The sequence below is a fragment of the Macrobrachium rosenbergii genome, chromosome 2, assembly GCF_040412425.1.
Source record: "Macrobrachium rosenbergii isolate ZJJX-2024 chromosome 2, ASM4041242v1, whole genome shotgun sequence".
NCBI lineage: Eukaryota > Metazoa > Arthropoda > Malacostraca > Decapoda > Palaemonidae > Macrobrachium > Macrobrachium rosenbergii.
The window spans coordinates 62,802,985-62,829,005 of NC_089742.1; the positions used below are offsets into that span (position 1 = coordinate 62,802,985).

General features: G+C 36.1%; 1 protein-coding gene across 2 annotated transcripts in view; it reads left to right on the forward strand.

The window, feature by feature from the left end:
* The first annotated feature begins 3,660 nt into the window (after positions 1 to 3,660).
* Positions 3,661 to 26,021, forward strand: part of LOC136847824 (uncharacterized) — a 217,348-nt gene continuing 194,987 nt past the window's right edge. For both annotated transcript variants that reach the window (XM_067119763.1, XM_067119771.1), the window contains exon 1: positions 3,661 to 4,083. In XM_067119763.1, the coding sequence (XP_066975864.1) occupies positions 4,006 to 4,083 (78 nt within the window). In that variant the 5' untranslated portion in view covers positions 3,661 to 4,005. The remainder of the gene's footprint in view (positions 4,084 to 26,021) is intronic.

Sequence of the window (26,021 nt, forward strand, 5' to 3'; positions counted from 1 at the left end):
TTAAATACATTCAATTCTTGCTATGAGAGACCTTGCTCTCAACGATTGACGTTCATGCCTAGTGTATAAAATGTCCTAGTGTCTTGAATATTACTTCTTTGGGAATTATTCGCATGAGCACTGGGATAAAAAAAAACATATTGAATAAAGATTTGACTTGCCTTGTTCGCTTTGAAATGCATATTACTGCGATAAGTAAATATTATTTTTTAAAAAATGTTAAAAATTATATGCACACGGCAGATTTCATTTACCAAAGTGTTTGTTCATGGGCCCTGGTTCGTATGTTCGTGCGTTAATTCGTCATTCTCGGAACGAAACGTAAACAATAGATTTTAAACCAGGTTATTTACAATCTGTACGATATGTTTCGATAATGTGCTGCCGACTGATAAGAAGCTGCAACCTGCAACGCGGTTGCGAGTCAGTTGGCTCTCTGTTCTCTTAGAATAAATGTTATTGTAGAATGTCGTCTCGTTGCAAACCCAACACATGCCATATGTCCTAGTCTATAAGCAATTTAAATGAGGTAACATCTGTATCATTTACAAACATTCCGTGTGGTCATAAACAAAAATATTGCAATTCCTTAAAAGCAGGAATATTTAATTAAGTATAGCCATGTTACATGTAGTTCATATTAAGGTTTTTGCAAATTACAAGACTCTTTGGAAGACACTCGAAAGTAAAGAAAAATGAGTAAACGTTCTATGTTATGTTCTTTACAGTTAACAGTTTGCTTCTTTTATTCTCAGTTCACACTCCGCTGAGGGCGCTCTGCGAGACCCGCAAATGCATTTGTCATATGTACAATATTGCAAAGACGTTCTGAGATTTATACCGCGTACTCTGTATCAAATGTCAAATCCACGCTGTCAGAACAGAGAATAAGAAAGTCTTCAATTTTATTTTCTTGAAAGACTTGATTTCAAGCGAGAGCTTATTTTACAGTCTTGGAGTTGCAGATTTAACGGCTCTAAAACCTACATCCGAAGTGCTGCTTGGCTAAGATAACTCAAAACCATCTGTAGTTAATCTTGTGGTGATTTCATCAATTGTCTGTATTGCTCACAGCATGCTTCACATGTTTTAGACATCTAGTCTTCATTGCTTGATGAGTCATTACACAAATTTTAAACATTATTTTAGCTTTGAAAGTGGGTCAGTGCAATTCAAATAATACTTGGGTAATCCTGTCCCGAGGTGCAACGCCGTTTATTAATGTTGCCGTTCTGTTCAATCAGTTTTGCAGCTTCCTAAATTGTATCTTAAATAGATTATAAAAGACAGAGTTGCATTAGTCCACTATTCGTGACACAAGTAATGGCACTTTTTTTTTTACACAACATTCATCAAGATATTTCATAATAAGTGAAATATTTTAAGATGCTTAGTATCCCTTACAACATTATTGACTTGAGGTTCCTACATGTGATTTCTCCTTCACTGGTAACAAGAAAATGATAAGTGTTTGATACTCTTTATGCTGCTCATTTATATCTTAATGATTATTTCATCTGCACGCCGTGAAAGTGAAAAAAATAACAAGAATCTTTGGAAACGCTTTTTCAGCACACTCTTGATTGTACAAATCACCAGACTATTTCTATTTTTTTTAATACTCTGGAACAAGGTTATTTTACTTTCTACCTTAACTTTAAACTTCAAAAGTTTGAAAGAAAAGCTGGGCACCAGTTCCAGTGGGGAATTTTCCAGGAATGGTTGAGTTACTCTTCAGTATGATTGATTTTTTTAATTTATGAAGTAATATCAAGAACTAAAAGATCCGTGTCTGTTATTTTAGTCCGGAAATACAGAATGAGTCTTCTGAAGTGACTGCTATAAATTGCACTCCTGATGTATCCCATAAAGAGCAGATAAGTGTTGATTCGATTTGTTGAATGCATGCTTGGGAATACGTAAAACATCTTATGTGTTTAATGTCTGTTACATAACTATAACTGCATTATCAATTTAATTTAATCATCAAAATGATTGATGATATTCTTTGTATGTTCCTTCTGTTTCACATGCTTAAACTGGTACATTCTGATGCCACAGAATCATCAACTTACGCACTTGACATCTGCTGACTCTTCAAGTCTGTGAATTTTAGGCCTAGGTATGCCTCTTGTAACCAAAAATCTTTCAGATACTAGCTGGGAGGCACGTATCGAAAGTCATGCCTCTAAGGTAAATAAAGTGATAGTTATTGCACTCACTTCACTCACTCACTATATCTATATCTATCTATGTGTCTATCTATCTATCTGTCTATCTATCTATCTATTTATGTGTTGCGCTGGGTAATTACTGGAGCAAAACACAGGAAACTCAGGAACATCAGAAATTCAATTGAGAATTTATCATACCATTTTCTCTTACGTTATTTATTGTTTGTCATATAAGTACCATGTTTAGTACTTGTATCATCTACGCATTATTTTAGTACGCCTACAGACACCTGTACTAAGTCCCATGCACAGATCAATCCTGGCTATTTGCCAACCCCCAACCCCCGCCCCTATTTCCAAGAAAATTCTTCGCTACGACTTTGGTTGGACACGATGTAACAGACTAACAATTTAATATTCTTACGGAAATGCAGGCATACATAGCGATGCTACCAAACCGAGACAACATAACGTCTGTCTTAGTATGCTCCGTTTACAAAGAGAATTCATTATTCAAAAGTCTTAGTGGCGGCATAATTCACACTTTTCAGCGGGAGAAACAAGACGTCAGTCCTTCGTCCAGCTAACTGGTATTTATTAGTTTCAGCCAAACGAAAATGTGAACAAGTCTTTAAGTCATGTATCCTCTGGGGTTTATATAACCTGTGTATTGTATCACAGGGCATGTATACACACACACACACACACACACACACACACACACAGACACACACACACATATATATATATATATATATATATATATATATATATACACACACATATATATATATATATATATATATATATATATATATATATATATATATATATATATATATATATATATATATATATATATATATATATACCTTATATATATATATATATATATATATCTGAATTCAAACCTTGGGGATTAAATGGGATTAAAGATGATAAATGCTTCGTCCCCGGTTAGGATTAGACCTTGGGCCTTTGCCTGTTAAAAACTGTAAAATCGGATATAATAAAGAAGGAAATGAAGAAGAAAATACCCATATAAATAAAACAGAAAGGAGAACGGAAGTGCGTTATTTTTCAGGTAATGCCTCCACCCCTTTACGAACAGTAATGGTTTAATTCGCTGTTTGTAAAACAAGCCGTACGGTTGATATGTTATGCCATATGTGCAGACACGCACGCATGATTTTCAATGTATAATCCATTTAAACCGTTTAGGTATTCTGCTGACCAAAACATGATTATTTTAATCATAAACATGAAGAGTTTAAATCCATCAACAGTTTACGGAACAATTTTCTCATATCAATAAGTTTACAAATTACATAATCATATCGCCAAAGGAAGCCTAGCATGGAAGAGAAAGAATAATGTAATAGTTCCAAGCGGAATCCTTCTCTTGTCGCTTGAGTTACGCGTCTCTCGACTACTACGAAGGGAACTGTCAGTTGCCAGCGACGGAATCTTCTTCTTGGCTGACCGAGCAGTGTAGTTTACGGCGTCGTCGAGTAGGTGTGTTTTTCTCCCCCGCTCCGCCGTTCGTGACTGGTGCTACAGTAGGTGACATTCTCGAAGACTGCATAGTTTCGTATTCGATTTTTGTACATTGTTTACCGGATAACACTACTGTAAAAGAATGAGTTGATTAGTGAACGACACGAGTGAAAATATGCTTTTTGAAACCTAAACGATGGTTGGTGGAAACGTGGTGATGATCAACAGGTTGAACCTAACGAATCAAACAATACTTTCATGATAAAAGCGAACGTAGCCTGGTTGTCGTATGCTTTCGAGCTGTGCCAAATAGTGTTAGGAAAGTGTGACAATCATGTATTTCAACAGAAGAAATCTATATTATCAGAACTACCCTTATATTTCTCCATTTGGATACCCTTTGCAACAAGAGGTAAGTGGAATCCAACTTTCGTTGGATAGACTGGCTAGACTTATGCTGGTTTTTCTTTGTTTACAGTCAACTGTCGTCACTGAAAAATTAATGGAACACACATACGCACACATTCTCTTGTCAACTAAATACAGCCTGACCTAACCTAGGGCGCAATGTCCCACATAGCCAGGGATGGCTCGTTAGGCAATCTGCCAGCAGGCTCACTACTTTTGCATACATTTAACATCAGGTTGGTTCCCTGGTTCCCGAAGGAAACTAGACAAAATGCACCATTGCCTGAATGCACCAGACTGAATGCACCATTAGCCTAGACCGAATGCACCACCAGCCTGGTCTAAATGCACCAACCACTTGGTCTGAATGCACCATTTTGTAAATAGTCTGAATGCACCACACTGCATAAAAATGCGCTTGTTGTCAGGTTGATTCAGGTAACATCAAATTTTTGTCATTTTTATTAGATACTGGTTAAATCTCAAAGTTTTTAGCTTGTTAAAAGTAGTTATTAAGTAATTTAAAGAATAGAGAGTCATTTCTTCACTAAAGCTTTTATATCATTCATCCTTTTTATCATATTTGATATCAGTATTTATTTTATCGTATATACTCCAGCTTAGTCTATAGGATATGAATTTTTCTGGAGGAAGTCTTAAAGCGTCTTGTTAGTTTTGTAATAATATTCTATTTTTATTCAGAAACGGTTAGCAAGGTAAAGTTTTAAACGTCTCCCTCATAGCATGTGTTTGTTGGTTTTGTAATATACTATTTTTATTCAGACTTTTTAAAATAATTCACTTTATCCAAGAAAGTGAATATATGTAGTTACCTATATAGTTACCCGTGAATTAAGTTGGTGCATTGGGACCATAAGGAATAATGCATTTTAAGTGGTTAGTTTTAATCTTCTACTCATATCATAATGTATTTGTTGGTTTTGTAGTATTCTTACCGTATTCAGACTTTGTAAATGATTCACTGCGTCAAGGAAAATAATCCTACAAAGTGGATATAGATACCTATGTAGTTCCCGAAAGAGCAAGTGTTATGTGAATTAAGTTAGTGCATTGGGACCACAAGGAAAGATGCACTTTAATTAGGAAGTGGTGCACTGGGACCAGATACCCGGTGCATTCGGACCATGATACATGGGGCATTCAGACTAGTGTTTGGTGCATTGAGGCAATGGTGCATTTAGCCCATAAACCTTCCCGAATACGGGTTGGCTCCAAAGAAATAAAATAACGCTGGTCACTTCCACATTCAGAATTTACCTGGTGAATCGTTCATAAATTCCTTGTGAAGAAAATGTGTGGATTCTTGTAAATATTCCCAGGTGTAATAATTTGTGTAGCTGACCAGTTAGCCTAGCCAGATGTCAGGCTAATGTTAGAAACGTGTCAGAGAAAAGTAAAAAAGACCCAATATTACCCGTGACAAATATTGTGAGTGTTTTTAAATAATGTTTACACGGGGGTAATATGTTTTGACCCAGAAGGCACATATAGGCTAGTCGTATATTCATACATGCATGAATATGAAATGGAAGCTAATGAGAAGTTTTGAGGGCTAAGAACTGTTATCATATATATATATATATATATATATATATATATATATATATATAAACTTTTGAAAATGCAAGGAACCTCGATGTTGATTGAAACATAACTCTTGAATTAGATTACGGGTGCTCCAAGAGCCCCTGCTGGCACAAGGACTTAATCTGGGATAGCCTAACAATTTGAAGTAGATGAGAACTGTTGATCGTACAGTTATACCTATCATGCAATTTATTGACCTCTGCTTGCTATTTTCCATTTTTCAGCTTTAGACTTATTTCCTTAGTTATATAGCTCGTATAAAAATATAAAGCCCATCTTATATATATATATATATATATATACATATATATATATATACATATATATATATATATATATATATATATATATATATATATATATACATGCATATATATATATATGACATATATTTCTCCTTTCCTTCATGGATATGGACTAGATTAGAAGGCTCTAAGAAGCTGGTCTTCTAGCTTGACCTGAAAAGAGCGAAGTTCCACCACATTGAGCAGCACCTGAACCGTTATTCAGTTCGTTTGTATATTATTACAGAAATAATGGCCGTCCGCGCCTCCAACGCGTTGTCGTAGGCGCTTCTGTGTAGTGGCAATGCTGCGCCTGATATGTGTTGCCAATGTTTAGAATAATTCTAAAAATTTCCATGAAATAGTTTCCTTGTATGTTCACGCAACAATTGTTTTAGATAAGAGCGTAATTAATTTTAATTGTACTTAATGTGTTGTGAAAGCACACAAGATGTAGAACCACCCTAAATATTTGCTGAAAACTTTCCGGGTTTTGTTTTCTATTACTGCTTCATATATTGTTTTTATATAGTAAACTCTAGAATAATTTTGCTGCAACGTTTTGGTTCATGTTTCAGGTCCGCAATAAGTATTAGAACATTATCCTATCAAACTGGCATGGTTCCTTAATTTTTTTGCTATCCTTTATGAGGTCTTTATGTATATAATAATGTATTATTGACTCTGGGTACGCTATGCTGTTAGTCTAATTCTTTCAACTTAAAACCAAGGTCCTTTCTTCGGACCTTGCTTAAAATTACAGGGTAGCATTTTCTTGTAAGCAGTGTTTGACTGTGATGTCAAGCTTCATTATCGATGTGGGCGAAGTATGCATGGAGAAACAAGATATGGGTATGCTGCTTCCTGTGTGTGACTGTAAATTAGTGCCCACTTTCACCCGTGTGATCCTTTGACAGAATATGTGGTTACTCTTCAGATTCTGAATTCGTATTATAACTATCACATTTATCATGTACTGGGAGCTAGCCGAACATCTAGGTCTTAATAAGACGAGCAGTACTTTTGCAAACCCGAAATAATTTATTCCTTTTTTTTTTACAGCGTCAGATCTTTAAAATTTACCTTTTTTTTTTTTTGTATAGAGACTAGGTTGCAAAACACTGAAGGTGTTATTACCGAAATTCGGCGAAGTGAATTCTAGGCCTGGCATAACTACTGTGTACTTCGTTTCCCATAGGGAATGCCACTTCGCTGCTGATTTCAATCAATTTTTGAATATTAAATTATTTATAACGTTATGTAATGAAACAAATTAAAGAGTTCCTGTAAGGTCCACCAGGTATTTTTTCTGAGGTGCGGCTACAAGACTAAATGGGCTCACTGCAAGAAATCACTTATGAAAGAAAATTATGTAGAAGAGTATTATTCCAGCATCTTACAGAACTTAGGTGTTCATGTTTAAAAAAAAAAATCACAGAGTAAAATGCCCCCCCGATTGATCTATAATTTCATCAGCCTTCAGTATGTCGTCAGAACTCCTATTGCATCGTTTTGTTAGGTATACCAAGTCAGTCAGTTCTTTTATTTATGTATCGTATTCATCTTTATCTAGTTTCACTTGTTGCTAGATTTTCTTGTAGCATTCTGCCATCATTTGTAATGTTGATTCCTGAAGCTCTTCATATTCAAGTTGGCTGTTGGGAAATATAACTCATTTTTTGAATGCCGCTCTCTCATTGATTACTGCATACTCTTATTTATGACTGTTAACCTACATCATAAAAATAACAAGAATCTGAAACTTATTGCTAGTGTGTTTATTTAACGTGGTTTTAGTTAGCAAGGCACATTTGCATCTCTAGATAAATCGAGTTCGTTCTCATTTGCTGACGCATACGAAGAAACACCAGCTGGGTTAAATGAACTTTCTTTACACTAAGAAATGCAGCCCACTTGTATCTTAATGTCTAAACAGAAAATTTGTTCCTCACGGTAGTAGTACAGGTTTGTCATGCTTAACCGAAAGAAGTTCGGCCTCTAACGCGCTTAATCTGTGTCGTCCGAGAGTAAATCCTTACGGTGTTATGGTTTTTATTGGGAAAAGAGCCACGAAAAAAAAAAAAATCCTGTTAAAGTAGTGGGTGACGCCTGTCGTTGTATGGAAGATTACTATGGTAGTGCGAGCCACCTGGAGGGAGAAAATCGCTATAGTGCAGCTAAGTTTTCCCTCTAGCGTCCACGGGCGTGACATGGTGTGGTTTTTGCCATATAGCCTTCATTAACGGGCCAAAAGTGATTAACTCTCCCATTATATCATTCATGCAAGGTTAAAAAGATGAAAAATCTATCAGAAAGGTGTAGGAGCGCTTTCGATCGTGGTGCAAAAAGCAGCTGATTTTTGTACCACATGGCGCATGCTTCAATAGTTAATGATGTATTATGCTTTTTACATTTATATGAGTATTCACAGCCTTAATAATAACATCTTCCATTTTTATTAACTTTGGTACAATGGGTTACAAAAGAATTTCTTCTGGTAACGTCGCTATTATCAACACTAAATTGTAAATAGTTGTGGTTTTGACACACATTTACATTTGCGCAATATGTTGTTATTTTATCATTAACAGCTTTATCCACATTTTCTTACGACTTCGTTTTCTCTACCTGACATTTTTCCAAAGACTTTTTAGGTGATACAATGTGGTATATTTCCAGAGAGAACAACAACACAATATTTACTACTGCTGAATCATGGATAAATCCCCTATCATCTATTAGATAAATTGCAGTCGTATTTTTTGTATGGGAAAATAGTGCTGAAGTTAAGGATGACAATATAGATTTGAGCTTGGTGACATAAACACCAGCTCGATGGTCCTTCCCGGAAATGTACAGTGAAGAATCGGATTCATGACCTCTTCGGTATTGAAGAATACAACGGATGATCGTGATACTGCAGATTTTAGGAATAAATGGAAGTTTTGTTTTTGTCGATGCCCCAAGAGCAGGAGATCTGTAAGTCAGTGTTGTGTGTGTGTGTGTGTGTGTGAAAGAGAGAGAGAGAGAGAGAGAGATTTCACCAAAGTTGTGAGATGAACTTGTTGCATATGACAATATGGCCCTCATTGCATCTGTTTCGTTGACTTGTAAATCTTCGAAAGAACGTTCCTTTTTTTTTTTTTTGCTCCTTTCGATTGGTGTCGCTGTACTGAAATTGTGAACTACATGTTTATTTGTGCTATAAATAATTTTGTTACCCCGCTAGGTGACCAATTTTAATGGTTACCGTTATGCAGTTGGGCATGCAAGTAGTTTGTGCGTGGTTGTTTTTATGTAACTCTAAGTTACTTGATGTGGGAGCTGAAATATGTTGCCTGTTGAAAGATTTAGCTCTGCACTATAGGTTGATGGTAGACCTACTAGAGATGTTATTGACACGAAAATAGAGCAGTCATGCATTATTTCTTTTCAGTTATAGGGACTCATTATTCGTGAGGATACTTATGACGAAGGGACTGTGTTGAATGTTATCCAAATAACTGCACACGATTTTATTTAAGGTTTTGTGATTCAGTTGGAGGTGCTACTCAATTCAAGGCTATTTGTTAGTGCGAGAGACGTTCTTTCAGTTTTATTAATGCAGGAGATAGCGTTAACTAATTTATGGGCCCATCGTTTTTTTTTTTTTTTATTAACGCTGAAGGCTCACCGCTGATCGCTGTTTACTTTCAGCTTGGCTAGTTATCCATGGATCGCAGTCTGAATCTTTGTGTACACTTTTCCCTTCAGTTCCTTTCTCAGCTGCTGACTAGTCATTAGACAGGCATTCTTTCATTTTTCCAGTTGTTAGTCATCGTAGCCTATCTATCTATCTGCATACCTAGTTTTGCTATATAAGCCTCAGTTATGTGACACTGGTTTCAAGAAGTGTTTCCTCTTAACTTGTGAGGGAAATTAATTAGGAGAATTTAGATTCTTGTAACGTCAAATATGCGAAAAAATACTAACTAAACTCATCTGTCAGACTGTTATCTGTACTTCTGTCTTTATTAATTACATCTTTGGATAAATTATATGGCTTTAGCTTCTTCATTTTGTTAGTTTGGTATGCATTCATTTGGTATGAGGTGCTTCGCTGATCATTCAGGTTGCACTGCCCCGGTGAGGAGGTCGGTTGGGGAGTTTGAAATTGATTTTGCTGGTGAATTTGCTTTCGTTCATTTTCAGCTGTTCCTTCGTTTGTCATGTTTTATGATGCACGTTGCTAGGATTTGTTCATGAAAAGCGCATAGTTTAGTCAGTTGCATCTTAACGGTTTTCATGTTGATCAATAGGCTGTTGATATAGTAAGTGTTGATATGCTCACATGTAAACGACTCTGGTGGAAGGCTGGGGCCGATACAACGTTTGAATCGGCCTTGCATGTGGGTTTTGCCTCGCGTGTGGGTTTTACCTCGCGGTGAATGAGCTACCCTTTTTTTGCGAATCTTACCTGCAGGCCTAAGCCAACTGAGGTTTAACAGAAACAGCAGGATATATTCGATTGCGTTTTGACTGATTTACTCTGAATCTTAAAGTGAGGGTTTTGTTTAGGTGACTATTTTCAAATTCTTGGATTTATCAGTACCTATTTTCAGATTTCACTATTTTCAAGAAAATATGTGTCTGCATTTGTATGGCATCAATTTAGGTGAAGATACCAGGACTTGAAGACGAGATATTCGTAGAAACTGTGGTTGGTCAAACTATTGCTACTTCTATCGTGTAATTTACAAAGCATCGATATATTTTATAGTTATCAGGATGTAGATTAAAGTTCCTTTAAGGCTGAAACTGATGATCATCTTTGTCTTATCTTGTTATGCTTGAGAGTCTTTCCGGAATATTTTTATTAATTCATCATTGCTTTATTTGTTTGTTAGCAGGGGATCAGAAACTGAGGGGGGAAATACTGATGTTCTCAAAGTTGTTTATTTGCAATAAAGATTTTATTAAGCTGAAGCGCGAAGAATGACCTGACACTTGTTCTTGTAACGAAAGAGAAATTGTTCAACAACAATGACGGAAATGGAAAACAAACAATAGCAACCTTACATTAACTGTAGACCGTGAAATGTAGGGGAAGGTTATCAATTGTTCATTCTGAATCCCTTCAGTAAGGCACTCGACGGTACGTAGAGGGAAAGTTTGTGTGTCCACGGAGAAATAATGGGGAAAAAAGCAGTCACAAAGGAATGACTGATTATTCAGGAAAGGACAGGGCATTCAGGTCATTGTGGCAATGACAATAGGTGGTCATGATATCAGGACTTAGCCGTCGTGGCATATTCAAGGCCTCCGTTCATTGCGTAACGGGAAGGTTGATAACGGACTCTGCCTGATGGTATTAGACGCGTCATGCTTAAGATAATGACCATGAATGGCGATTCAGTTTAGATTCTTCGTATACGAATATTGTGGTTTGATTTTTTCGCTTTCATTTCCTGTTCTTCATGCTTCTTGCTAATTATTATAATGAATATTTATAATTCATTGTTGAAATCTAGCCAGTTATACGTAATGTTGTGAGATGGTTTGGTCTTGTGGAAAGAATGGAGGACGATAAGTTGTTGACAAGAATGTACAGTTCTGAAGTGTTAGAAGGGAGGAAGAGAGCCACATCTAGAAAATGTTGGGTAGAGTGTGTGAACGAGGTTTTGGAAAGTAAGAGCCATGATTTTCAAAAAGGATAAGAGAGTACAAAAGAGAGTAGAATGATGCAATATTGTAGAGGGTTTGTGCGCTTGTGGTGAGGCCTTTTTGTAGGTGTATGAAAATTATGTAACTGGTGTTCATCCACGACTCAGCAACTGAAATATGAATGTGGTAATAGCAGCTGTTAAAACAAACTTGGTTTTCTGAATTAGTCCTTAGATTTCCTGGGTAGAATTAGCTTTCTTTGAGTCTGTTTTACTATTGACCCTTGTAAGTGTGCTAGCCATTCAAAGTTTGATTCGATCTGTATTTCGTGTGCGTCTAGAAGTCTTTAATTCCGCGGAAGAATTCGTTAAGGGCCATTGGGAACCAAAATGCATTGCTTTCTGCTTGGTTTAAACCGCTTCTTCAGGTGGATAAATATATTCTGAGGGTCGGTGTGATTGCCTAGAACTGGCCGTTATACAACTGCAGTTATGCTTGACTACCAGAAGGGAGAATACCTTTAGTCTCTTGTTTCTTCCTCCTCTTTCTCTACTTTCTCCTACTACCACCTCCTTTTTTTTCATGGAAGATTGATTGAAATAGCGTGACTAATTTGTTTGTCGAACTGGAATGCTGATTTTTAACGCTTTGGGGTTTAGTTTATCTTTGTTTGAGGAAAACGTTCAGTAGGTTGAGGAGATTTTGGGCAATAGGATGCATTCATTGGCAAAGCTTTAATAGAAACTTAAGGAAATGTATATTCACGCTTATCAATTTTACCACAATTTACGAAAATTCATTCTCATGCCTATATTCGAGGGAACACTGATGAAATCCGTTCATGCCACACATAATTGCTCAAGTATATTTTGTTGCTATGTCATGAAAACCTTCTTCATATTTTCTAGAGCTTTATTTGGGAACGAAACCACCGTTCTTCAGAGTAGTTACGTTGATTATACGAATATTGTACCGCATGTAAGTTCTTCGTAAGTATATTGCCTTCCAGCGATGGATTGTCTTATACACTACAATTTATATTGGCTATCCCCTTTCATGAGTAAATTCAGATTTTGAATTACGAGAATTCATTCAAGATTGTTTTTGTGGTTAGAGAATAATTTTACCAACCATTTAATTCTCGGACTCTGTCTAATATACTAGAAGGAAATCTTACTAAGATTATATTGTCTTCAGCGGCTATAAAATGCTCTCATATATTTTTAGGACACTATATAGAGCAAGTGCCTGTTTGCAAAAGCAAGTCTTCCACAAGCTAGTATCTTCCTTGACATGTTGGGCTGCTGGAGCCCCCGGAAGGCAAGAGTTGTTGTTTGCGTGGAGGGCAAAGAAGGAACGGCTTGACCTCTGTGGTTGCTGCGAAGAAAGTGAATCAGGAAAGAGGGAAGAAAGACCTCTTGACGCAGATTCTAGTATTTGGGTAGAGAGAGAGAGAGAGAGAGAGAGAGAGAGAGAGAGAGAGAGAGAGAGAGAGAGAGAGAGATGACATTATTGCTTAGGGCAGATCTGGGGCAGGTTACCCCTGGGTATGAATGGGTAGTTCAGGAAAAGTTCACTGTCAGGTTCATGTTGTTCTTAGTTTTATTTCTTCACGCCAACGCCTATTAGTTGTCGTGTTGTAATTTCATTAAGCAATTAGGACGGGTTCCCGTTGCTGGATGTTGCTTGTTGCTCCCAAGGTGATTGGCCTGAAAATCAATATACTTTCATATCTTTACATTCATGAATCATGACTACACACACGCACATATAGCGCACACATATATAAATATATATATATATATATATATATATATATATATATATATATATATATATATATATATATATATATATATATCTCTTTAATTGTAATTTTTGAGTCATATATTACATTAATTTTTAAGCTTGCTAATTTTTGCCATAACTGTGTCAATAAACTCTTCAATAATTCTATGAATTATACTTATTGATTTCATTGGTTTTGAATCTTATAAAAAGAAAATCATCTCTGATAAAAGCAACACAGTATGCTAAAATACTTTTACCTCAAACATCTCACGGATGCCCACCTACAGTAAAACAGTGGGTAAAAATATCAGCAGTGTTAGTGGTGTATTTATGAGTACCAATACAAGCTACGTCAGTAATGTTGTCAGTAACAGCAATAGCCGCAGAAGCAGCAGTAGTACCAGAGTATCAATGCCACCGAAACAAAAGCGATGATTTCTTTTATCCGAATCTCAGTGAAATTCCAGCATTTTCCGATTCGAATGCCAAGCTTAAATCTCCCTCTAGCCGGAACACTGAGTTCCTTTATGTGCGATTGACTTAGTATGAATGAAACCTTCCATTCATTACTTACTAGTAATGATAGCTGTCCGTCAAAGGACATGTTCCGACGGCATTCTTCTTTGGAGGTTGATGTCTCCGGATTATGAGGGCCTTGAGTGGCTCTGTGAATGGCAAGTCTTTTTGAAATGAAGGACTTGAGCGGCTGGTGAATGTTTTCCTTTACATTTATGTGTTGTATGTGACTGACTTGTCCTTGTCATGTCTACGGTATGTTTCGAATTTTGGAGGTGTTCCTTTGTTCCGTGCTTGGATTTGATGGGTTCTTGGTGCTGTTTTGTTCCGTATCCAGATATTGTAGGTTCCCGATGCTATTTTTTTTTCTTTTTTTATCTTAGAGTCTCTGTCTTATGTACCGAAGCCTTGCTCTCTCGCCCCTTTTGTGCTGAACTGAAATGTAATGGTTTCCTGCTTGTTTTCTACTTACTTGGGACAGTGTCTTCTTTTGTCATCCCAAGAGTTGTCAATATTTGCTTGGATTGTTTGTACTCGCAAGTTGGTAGGGTTTAGAAGCCGACCACACAGTTTAAACTAAGGTATGTGTTAGTTCACTAAAACTATTTACATGTGAAAACTCAACTCATTATTGTGCTTCAGTTGGTTTTTACTCTTGGGTTGTTATGCTTTCATTTCTTGCCGTTATTTTTTCATCCTTTTCACTATTTTTGAGTTTTCCTTTTACAACATTTCAATGCTTTGTAATAAAATACTATTCTCATACGACACAAAATAAAACTAACTGATTTTAATTAGCCTATCTATGTAATATTTAATCACAATGGGACAACTCTGAAAGCTAATTTTCAGAGCTGGTAATAGGGGAACGTTCTTTTTGTCTTCATAAGGTCCCAGTTATCTGCTTATTCAGAATGGACTCATAACTGTCAAACATTGCCTACGACTGCCGATAGCCGTCTTACCCATCTTCCTTCCATGTCGTCGCGTAATCTCCGAAATAAGGGTCGCTGTTGGGTCATCTCTGTTCCTTTGTGCCGGTAACATTTTGATCTTTAGAACGTAACAGCAGACCTTTGACCCCTCTGTTAAGAGCCCGATGCCATTTTTCACTTGGATTGCAGTGATCATTCTGGTTTGTTTTCGTACAATTGTTCCCTGCTGGAATATTACCCACTTTATTCCTATTTTCCGTTTGAAACCTGTTTAAGATTTTACCGCGTTTGCAAGTTCAGGGTAACGGTTTCCAGTAATTGAGTAAGTGATGTCGCTCTGTATTTTTGTGACAATTGACCTCAGAATGGTAATCTTTGTGGAGTTCTGTTTCCGTGGTATTTCAGATTTGTTTACATTTTTAGAATGAATGAATATCGTTTATTTACATTGTATTCAATTTCTTTTTCTGTGCTGTCATTTTGTATTTATAGTTGCAAACGTTTTTATAACACAATGAATAATGGCATACTCTTTTTACGAGAGAGGTAGTCATGTGGCGAGTATATACTTAGAAATATATCGATATTAAACTATAAATCGACTTAGAATCTAAGTTCACTGGATAGGCTACTGTACTCTCCTTTCTGAATTTAACCAACTGGAATCATGAAGCAAAGTTGGAAAGCAAATTGCCAAGGCTCATGTAATTTTTCTTTGTATATATACAGTATATATATATATACATATGTATATGTACATATATATGTATATATATACAACGAAAAATGATATGATCCTTGGCAATTTGCTTTCCAATTTTTCTTCATGCTTGATAGCGTTTCCTTTTTCTCCTGTGTCCTCAAGGCAAAACGATATCAGTCCTTCCGAAAACATCACTACAATGCGACAGTCACCCTGTTCATATATATATATATATATATATATATATATATATATATATATATATATATATATACGGTATATATACATATATACATATTTATATACATATATATATACATTTTTACACACACACACACACACACACATATATATATATATATATATATATATATATATATATATATATATATATATGTGTGTGTGTGTGTGTGTGTGTGTGTGTGTGTGTGTGTGTGTGAACACGAGTGATTGTCGCATATCAGTGATGTTATCGGGAGGACTGATATCGTTTTGCCTTGAGGACACAGGAAAAGAAAGAAATGCCATCAATTTCCTTTTTTTTTTTTTTTACCAAACGTTCATTATTATATATTATTATAAACCCCCTCTCTCTCTCTCTCTTCTTTGATTCTCATATTTGTATATATATTATATATATATATATATATATATATATATATATGTATATATATATATATATATATATATATATATATATATTATATATGTGTGTGTATGTGTTTAGTGTGTGTGGATATATATATATATATATATATATATATATATATATATATATATATAAATATACATACACATACACACCACATTAAATGATTTGTAAAAACGGAGTAACCACTGTCGAAAGGAAATTGGAAATCATTGAAATAGACATAAGAATAGCACTGCAGTAGAATTCCGTTAGAGTCGACTGCCTTCTTTTGATCTAATCAGTGACGCTGGTTGTTAGATAGAATTCTTGTTTTTACAAGCTAAGCATAGTGAGTTTGAATTTTATTGACCCGGTAACTGTGTAATCTTGAGTATATATTTCGTAAAAACGTTTCTCAGAATGATTGAGGTCTATGCTGATATATATTTTTTTGGAGAGAGAGAGAGAGAGGGGGGGGGTGCTAGTGAGCGAATTGCGCGCGTGATAAAAACCTGAAACTTGTATAACTCGTATCCGTACATTTTATCTGTTGAAAATATAGAGATATGCATATGTTACTCATATATAATGCCCTTTGTTTTTGACTTATATGAAACTGAAACATTCCGGTAATTGTGATTGTGAAATTTGAAATACGGGAGGCTGGGAGTAACCAGCTTTTTGCGTTTTTGACTAAAGTTGCATTATTATTATTATTATTATTTTACCAAATTGTTATTATTATTATTATTATTATTATTTTTATTATTATTATTATTGATGACTCGTAGGTAGTGAGTCACATCGCAAAATTTATAATTGCGTTATATGAGAGTAGAGAATCTCGAAAGGCAAATGCTACAGAAATTGTCCAGAAGCAAGATCTTCCTGAGTAGTCTGCTCGGAGATAAAAAGTCAAATGAAAATGTTCTCTGCGACAGTTCTCTTTTAACCAGTCTGTTTTTTTAAAGTTTGCGTTTCCGGTCGCTGGACAATTTCTGTGGGTTCACGCAGAAAAAAAAAATCAATTGAAGTCTTGCGAAAAAACGTACTCAGAAGGAAACTTCGTTTTAACCAACGTTTTTCGGCTTCCGGTCACGTAACATTTTCGTTGAACTTACACCGAAAAAATCAGATTGAATTCAAGTATGTCATTCATAATTTTTGATACGTCATCTTCTAAATTGGTTTTATTTGTTCTTATAAAGTTCGCTTCTCTCTCTCTCTCTCTCTCTCTCTCTCTCTCTCTCTCTCTCTCTCTCTCTCAGAAAGCAGAGTTGTATCTGATTATTTTATGGCTGTTTTTTCCATCTTTTTGTCTTAATGTTGATTCTGATAATTACGTACAATTTTGCAATTATTTTGCATTAGGCTCTATCTAAAATATTTTCTCGTTATACCTCCTATTTAGGGGTCTGTTCATTCTTTCGAATCTTTTAATGCAAGATACTGACTTACCGAACCACATGCAATGTTAAGGAAAATTGAACTCTGCACGCAAGAATCCTTATTTTTTTTCTAACTCGCTCCAGAGGTATTCTGCCTGGCTCTCGTTCCAGAGGTATTTTGCAAGGTAGATTTTTTAAAAATGTTTTTAAATCTTTGTACCTACACTAGATGCTCTTATGGTAAATAGCACTGCGTGTGTAAATGAAAATAGGCTAGGTATATACTGTACGTATTCTATATACGTATTCACCAAATATTTTCTGAAAAATGCATAAATGCATTCATACATACACATATATCGTACACGCATGTTTTGTATTTTTCACGATTACTGACTTTTTAATCCAGAATTGGCATTAGATTATTTTTAATTATTACATCAGTCATTTTTTTCAACAAAGCTTGCTGTCATCTTCTGAGTTTAATTTAATAAATTCCTTTGTAAAATGTATGAAAAGGATAATTTATAGGTCTACTATTTTTTAATTAACACTGTAATTATGAATGCTAATCGTGTCCTTACGAGTGACACTCGCAGCATCATAAACGTACAAAAAAATAAACAAAATAGTAAGGTTTTGTTTGAGGTTTGTTGTCCTAGATTTTGCGTGCAGTGGGCGTGGAGCATAGCGGTTCCCAGCGTATAACGAAGAGAGCGAGCTCTCCGCTTCGCTCTTTTTCCTAAACGGGTTTTCTTGAATGGGGTGGGTTTTTAGTAAGCGTTTTATTCACGGTAAAAGTGAACATAGCGTTACCGTTAAGTCAAAGTCTAATTACGTACCTTTTAGTATTCCAATTTACTATACCGTGATATCCTGGGAAATATTCTAATTATGTGAGTAGACCGTTAAACGGTATCCTACTTTTCGTGATTGTTATGTCAAGGGGAATAGCCTCTTATCTACGTGGAAATGAGATCGAGTGGCGTGTAACTTTTTGAAAGCTGCTGATTGCACTAGCTGAATATTGTTCTATATCTGTCTCATACACATACTATATATATATATATATATATATATATATATATATATATATATTATATATACAGTATATATATTATATATATATATATATATATATATATATATATATATATATATATATATATAATATATCATAAAACTGTTCTCTTTAACGTCGGTGTTAGCCTTTTGATTACAGTCTTGGAATGACATTGGTAGCTCCTTACTCTTCTTCGCTACAGTTGCGACCCACCAGAGGTGACCAACTGACAGCTACTACATGACTTCCTAGGTCTACAGAGCTATAGAGGTTAAATGAAACATAACCTTTAACAGAACATGCGGAAAACAATCCTGACCGCTTGGAATCGAACCCGGGATATCTTGTTCGTGAGTCAAGCGTCCTAGCCATTTGACCACCAGATTTTTTTGATAACATGGTTATTTAAATTCCCCCGGGGGATTCGTTTTGCGATTAATCGGATGAACAATGCGATTTTCCGTATATAAATCAAGTCTGCCCTCGGAGGGATTGTTCGCCCATATGTTTGTTGAAATCTTTGTAGATGTGTGTCTGTCCATTTGTTTATTGCTCGTAAAGTCTTTACCTCTTAACCTGCCTTGACATGATTACCGCAGATTCCCTGAAATGACACCTTATATTGTTGGTGAATGGGGAGTGGCCATTTGGTGTCAAAATGATGCCCTAACTGTGAAAACAGGTTTCCACCTTTCCTTTTAGAGATGTCGGTTAGTGCAGAGTATAACGGATTGCCCTGGTGAATGAAAAGTAGGACTGTATTTTAGTTGTTTCACAAATATAGAGTGATCTGGTATTCTTTGTGAAGTAATAGAACGGTTAAAATTGCATGATAAAGGAATTGAATATCAACACGGGTAAGTGTTTCGATTTTTTCCTTGCAACTCGTGAATCTACAGTTCCGTTCGAACACTAAGCTTAATTCATGTTTGAAAGAGTTTGTTTTAGGTTCCCTTTTCTGTGTGAGAAAACGTACTAAATAGACTTCTAGGACAAAAGGGAGACCGGAAATTAAGTTGGCTGTAAGCTCTTCCAACAATATATATTTTGCAACAGCTGAGTGTTCATCTTTTTCACATACGCAACGTTCCCTCTACGTTTTCCTATATTCTTTACCAAGTTTCTCAGTAAAGATAAACTCACGGAGTGCCGGTCAGCAGTACATTTACGTCAGCAGTCAGCAATGGTTTTAAGAAATGGAACGGAAATGTGAGGAACCGAAGGCTGGCAGGGGTCTGAGGACGGGGTCCCTTACTTGGGGATAGTGGATAGTTTGGTGGATGGCGTCCGGCTGGCTTGCTAGTGAACTGACGAGACTCATGGCTCGTTTTATGCGAGTGTGTGTGTGTGTGTACGTGCGTGTGGAGGTCAGTGACACTGGCCTCCCCTAGGCTGTGTGAGGGCGTTTGGCACGTGAGAGCAGGTATGCGTTTGTGTCTGAGGCTGGGCATCGGCTAGACAGATCAGTTTCCAGTGCAGAAAATTAATGAGTAAATATTAAAATCGATATTAGTACTCATATGAAACTTTTTGGATAGTAATTTGAATAGGTAGCGTTCCCTTGAAAATTTGTTGGGGTTCAACATGTGCGTGCGTGAGGATTTCCTTGATGTAGTAGGAACCAAACTCCATTGCCAGTTATCCTTTTCACCTTCTCGCCTCTCTTGAAACGTTGGTTAACTGAAACGATTTAGCTCAGATAGGTTGAAACAAAGCGGTTTGATAAAAGGATCGGCTGTTGCGAATAATCAAGATGCGAAACCAAGCATAGTGGGGAAGATTGGACGGTAATTGCTTTAGGGAGAAAAAGGAAATAAAAATGAAGTCAACAAGGCAAGAAATTACTTAAAGAGTTCAAACAGATGGCTTCAGTACCGTATGCTGACACAGCTTCCGTTTTGCGGATTTGCTCGAAGTATGAGCGAGATTGGTTCGAGTTTACATATCGCTCCCTTGGGTGTATGCGCGTGACCATAATCATTTCGGGAACATTTTTGTTTTCAGTTGGATGGCTTTTACGAAATAATATATTGCTATAAGAAATTCTTTATGTGTTGTTTACTTGTTCATCAGGTTCCGTTATTCATTTGTTGACTGAATGACAGGAGAAGTGTACGGTTACCGAGATGAACGTTCGACCAAAAGGTTTTTAGTAGTCTTGCAATGGTCTAATATGCTTGCCTCACTTATTCATCATTGGCTACATACGAATTTTTGTTTCCCCCTCCTGTTTCCAAAAGGATTATCACCTTTTCGATCGGTGGGGCGATTGACTATTCCAAAACAAATGTAGAATAGTTTAACATTGAATATCGTCTTTATGCAGAAATACCAGTCCTTGAAGCTAAAGATGCCAAACGGGGTGGAGCCATGATGCGATTTCATTTTGGAGCTGGAATTTAAGCGGCGACAAGGTTCTTGGCTTTCATTAGCAATATACGAGAGAATTTACTAAAGACTTTCATGCATAACTACAGAGGCATATTTCATGCAGTGAGAGGATGCACTAAAAACACACTTCTATAATTAGTAGAGGCGTCTTTCATGGAATGCAAAGAAACACAAGATATTATTGAACAAATAAATAACTTTTTGCGAAGTTCCTGCATACAGGCTGCACTTCTGGAACCCGAACAAACAATTATTTCTTCTTTGAGAGAACTATTGACCCACTTCCTCCGAGATTTCATTTCTCACTATGCTGTAGTGATGTTTCTGCAGACTATAGTTGTTGCAGCTACCGTTATCTTATTTAATTAGGCGGTTCATCTTCCATGAAACAATAATAAATAGATATATTTAAAGAAAAGAAGAGAAAATCGCCGATGGAAACGTACTGTTTTTTACCCTTTCAAAAGTAATTATGTAGATTCCGTAGTGTATAATCTTTATCTAAAAAATATGTATGCAAACGCTTAGCCTACTGTGGTTTTTTATTAGTATTTTACTTCGAGTCCTGGATTTCTTTGAACCACTGTTTTTTTTTTTCTTTTACCATTCTAGCTTCAAAGAATTGTATCATGTGCTCAGAAATTATTTCTTAAATGTAATCATTTTATCATATTTGAATATCATCTTGCCCTCAATTGTTAGAATTATTTTGATAATTGTAGCTTCAAAGGAATCCAATATAAACTAAAAAAAAACCACGCATTTTAGTTTCTTAGAATTCGAACATACGGAGACAAAAAGCAACCCCCCAACCCCCCATTTTTTTTATTAAACTCCATTTTGTGGTTCAAAGAAAATATAAGCATGTTAAACTGCTGATATGCGGTTTCGTATGTCAAACAAGCAAATGCAATAAGTAAAATTACATCTATCATCCGTCTTGCTATTTTTTTTTAATTGTGTGTGGACTTCATCAGCCGGAAATTACTCTGCTTAAGGGATTTTATTTCTTTATATATTTTTATGTTCTGTAGATTTTCATTCTGTACGATTAATTCCATTTCGATCTTTATACATTAACTTTTAAATTAGGTCATTCGCAAACGTTGGCGATAAAGATTTTGTAAATTTTTTTTTTTGGGGGGGGGGAATAATAACCTTCCATAAAGCATGGGTTTGATAAGGGAGAAAGAAAGATAATAATAGAACAACTAACACTGCTTTGAACTTCTTTCTGTCTGCCTCAAAGAACTGTAGCTCCAGAAAGATCTTTTTGCTTCTGGAAATGTCTTTAGGTGCTTTCTGCTTTGCTTAGGTAACCGAAACTGCAGGCTGGTACATGGTTGTACCTCAGCGTTTGATAATGGCACAAATTGTTACATTTTTTGCTCTGTCAAGTTCATCTCTTTCTCTCTTTCTTTTGTGGTCGAGTTCATCTCTCTTTCACTCGCTCTCTCGGTCAAGTTCATCTCTCCTCGAACTTGGTCGAGTTCTCTCTCTCTCTCTCTCTCTCTCTCTCTCTCTCTCTCTCTCTCTCTCTCTCTCATCTTGATTCCTCTACATTCAGGGACCAGACAGCTACTGAAGTTTATGAGGTAATTTGAAATTTAAACAAGATTCTTGAGTTCACCGATAAGATACACGATTTTTACCTAAGATACGAGAATTCACTTGGGGCTTTTGTTGGGTTTCATAAGATTCCAAAGTTAAAAAACAAAAATTTATGAGGTCGTTGAACAGTCTTTAGACTTGTCAGATTTACGAGTCGACCTCAGATTTTTTTTTCTGGCTTGCTTAATGAAAAGCGAGGTTTGCCCAGCTCAACCAAGATCCCTTATGAACTCTTTACATGATAATGGTTCGGATTTCACGTTAATCACGAGATTTAAGCCTGTTTTCCCACGATTCCTCTCCGTTACTCTCGATTCCTCTGCATCATTCTCGAGTACCTTACTTGATTCATAAAAAATCACGTTCGTAAGAATCTTGTTCATTAACTGTCAGTCCTGTACGATAACCTTGAGTCCTCCACATTAATTTCAGTCATTCACATTAATCGCCGGTTTCCTCGCTGTTCGTGAGTCTTTCATGTTAAACTTCTGTCCTCCGTGTTGATTTGGCGTCCTTCACTTTAATCTCAAGTTTCCAGCGTTGATCGTCAGCCTTTGTTAATATTTTTCCATTATGTAAATAAGTACCCTCCAAGTAAATAAATTCAGTTCATGAAACTCTATATTAATTAACAGTCCTCTACGTTAATCGTCAGGTATATACTGTATGGTTAATTTGTATGAATAGTAATAACAATAACAATAATAATAACAACACTAAAGATAATTATGATATGAGGAGGAGGAATGGCAGAAAGAAGACTTTAACTCTGATAATAGTTCTGTGTTTCATTGCTTCTGTTTGAGCAACATTGTAGTTACGAGTCAGCTTGCACGTCCATAAACTATTTTTTTTATTAACTACGCATGCTCGAGCGCTGCCGAGAGAGAGAGAGAGAGAGAGAGAGAGAGAGAGGAGAGAGAGAGAGAGAGAAGATTGGTGGAAATGGATCTCAGATACTGTAAGTGGGCCAACATCTATATTTGTTGTATCAAAAACTGGTTAATGTGATTACATCACATTCAACAAATACTGGTTGATAATGATCATTCATATTGTGTCTGTAATACGTAGCGAATACATGAAAAAAATCTGCAACAGATTATCTATTTCATTCACGTCTTAATCCAAAAGAAGTGTAAAGAAAAATTGTTCACGGAATATTAGGCTTCTGGCCGTGACCAGGTCCGTCTATTATTTTGCCTCGGGCTGTTGTGGGAGTGACGGTTTAGGGAGTTGGTGGGGGGTTTGGGGGGGCGGCTTTTGTTGGTGGTGAGGACCCCTCGGGAGGCCCCAGAGCTGAAGGAAGGAGGCTTTCGATCCTCTTTTGAAGTAGCCAAGAGACACCTGCAGGCGTTCAGGTGAGATAATTAGCAGGTAGTTGAAAAAAAGAGAAGCCTTACGGTGTTCATTTGTGAGTACTGTGATTGAGGTGAAATGTTTGTTTGGTAGAACATATTTTGTTGTTTCCTTATTTTTTCATTCCTAGTAGCATTTTGCTATATTCTAACAAAAGAGGTTTAGACGAATCTTTTTTTTTTTTTTTGCAAAGCAATCCGTTAAACGAACTTATTTTTGTACTTACGAGGCTAGATATTTGTTATAATATCCTATGAATTTCAGCATCCCTTTGACATAGGCTAGGTGAGCACATCTGTAAACACTGTGCACTGATTGCACTTCATAAAACACTGTTGAATTGCAGAAAAAGATATAGATATATATATATATATATATATATATATATATATATATATATATATATATATATATATAATGTGTTAGTGCGCGCATTCATTTTTATAAAACACATACGAAACCTATCCTATAACTGTATTGTTTTATATCACCAGGGATACTAGATACACTAGTTTTTTCATTCATGCTGATTATTTGAACATTATCAGCAGATTTATGCTTCTTACAAGAATTCATTTGATAATCTGTTCAAATTTTGCTAATACTTCATTCAACTATTCTAAGTCGAATCCGTTGACAAGGCAGGTAATCGAACATGGCCGGATTGGACTTTGGCGGGAAACGCGTCAGGCAGAGAGAGGCGTCAGGTGCTGGCGGTCAGGTGCTTGAAGCTCAGCGTTATTTACAGGTAGCCATATTTCAAATAAATCATGCACGAACCATTTAGTGTATATTACCTACCAGTTATTTTCTAATGTATTGCTTGGCATGCATTCTGACTTCTCAGTTCTTGGCATCTATCTCGTAAAACACATTGTGTATAAATATATAATTCCCTGTGTGATAAGGACGGTCTTGGAGTAATGAACTCCTCGTTCGGGGCCAGCCTTCTCTCACCCACTTGCTCTCCCGTTCCGAGCTGCGGGACGGTACACAATGTCCGTAGGGTGGGACTTGACGTCTCGACCCTTTCTAACATTACCCTCATTTTTAACGTATTGGCACACTAGTATGTGATAATGATTGCCGACAGAAACCGCTTGAATTATGCTGAGTTGACAGAATGACCCAGCGTTACATCAGCAAAATTTCTTTGAAAATGATTGCAGTAATATTGCTTCCGAGGAAGGTTTTGGCGTTAGTTCATTTTCACGTATTTTTTTTTTATTTCATCAGTTTTTCTTTTTCTAATACATGTTATTGTGCCTGGGAGGGACCACTTCGAAGGAAATGATAGCTTTGGGAAGGAAATGATAGTTTTGGTAATGCAAACACTCACTTCCGATCATTAAATCCATTAACACGAGCTCTGTGATCTCGATGAAGCAATTTCCGTGGAAAGCGATGGACATCTAGAAAGGTTTGTTTTTGAAAGATGGAAGAAATTGAAAACTGAATGAAAAAAGAATAAAAGGATAAAAATTAAATGAGGATAAAAAGCTCATAACTAGACAAACCAAAGAAATAATTATGAAATAAAAATGTAAAGAATAATTTGTGAAATGTGGTAAATACATGAGAAGTAACATGAAATGCAGAAAATGAACACGGAAAGTAAACGGAAAAAAATAACGTGAAAAGCTTTCGAAAAACTACGATTGTGAAATAACAAATGAAATGACCGTTGAATCATTTTAGTAATTCGTGTGGTTTTCATTTTTCAAAACGTTCCGCCTCTTTCGAAAAGGAAAATCCCTAGAATTTCGGAATACAAAAATAGGTTTTTTGTTTAGACAGCTTGCATAGATATTTCTATATAAAAGGCCTTTGGGAAGTAGACAGGATATCCGCGGGAAATAAGGCTAATGGACACGGGGGCGAATGACCTGGGCGGAGCTTTAATGGGGTGTAATGACGAGACATTGTTTTATTAGAGTAAATTTTGAGTAATGGTAAATGCCAAAAAATAAGAAGATTATTATTATTATTATTAAATGTCTTCTTGCCCCGTCAAAAATG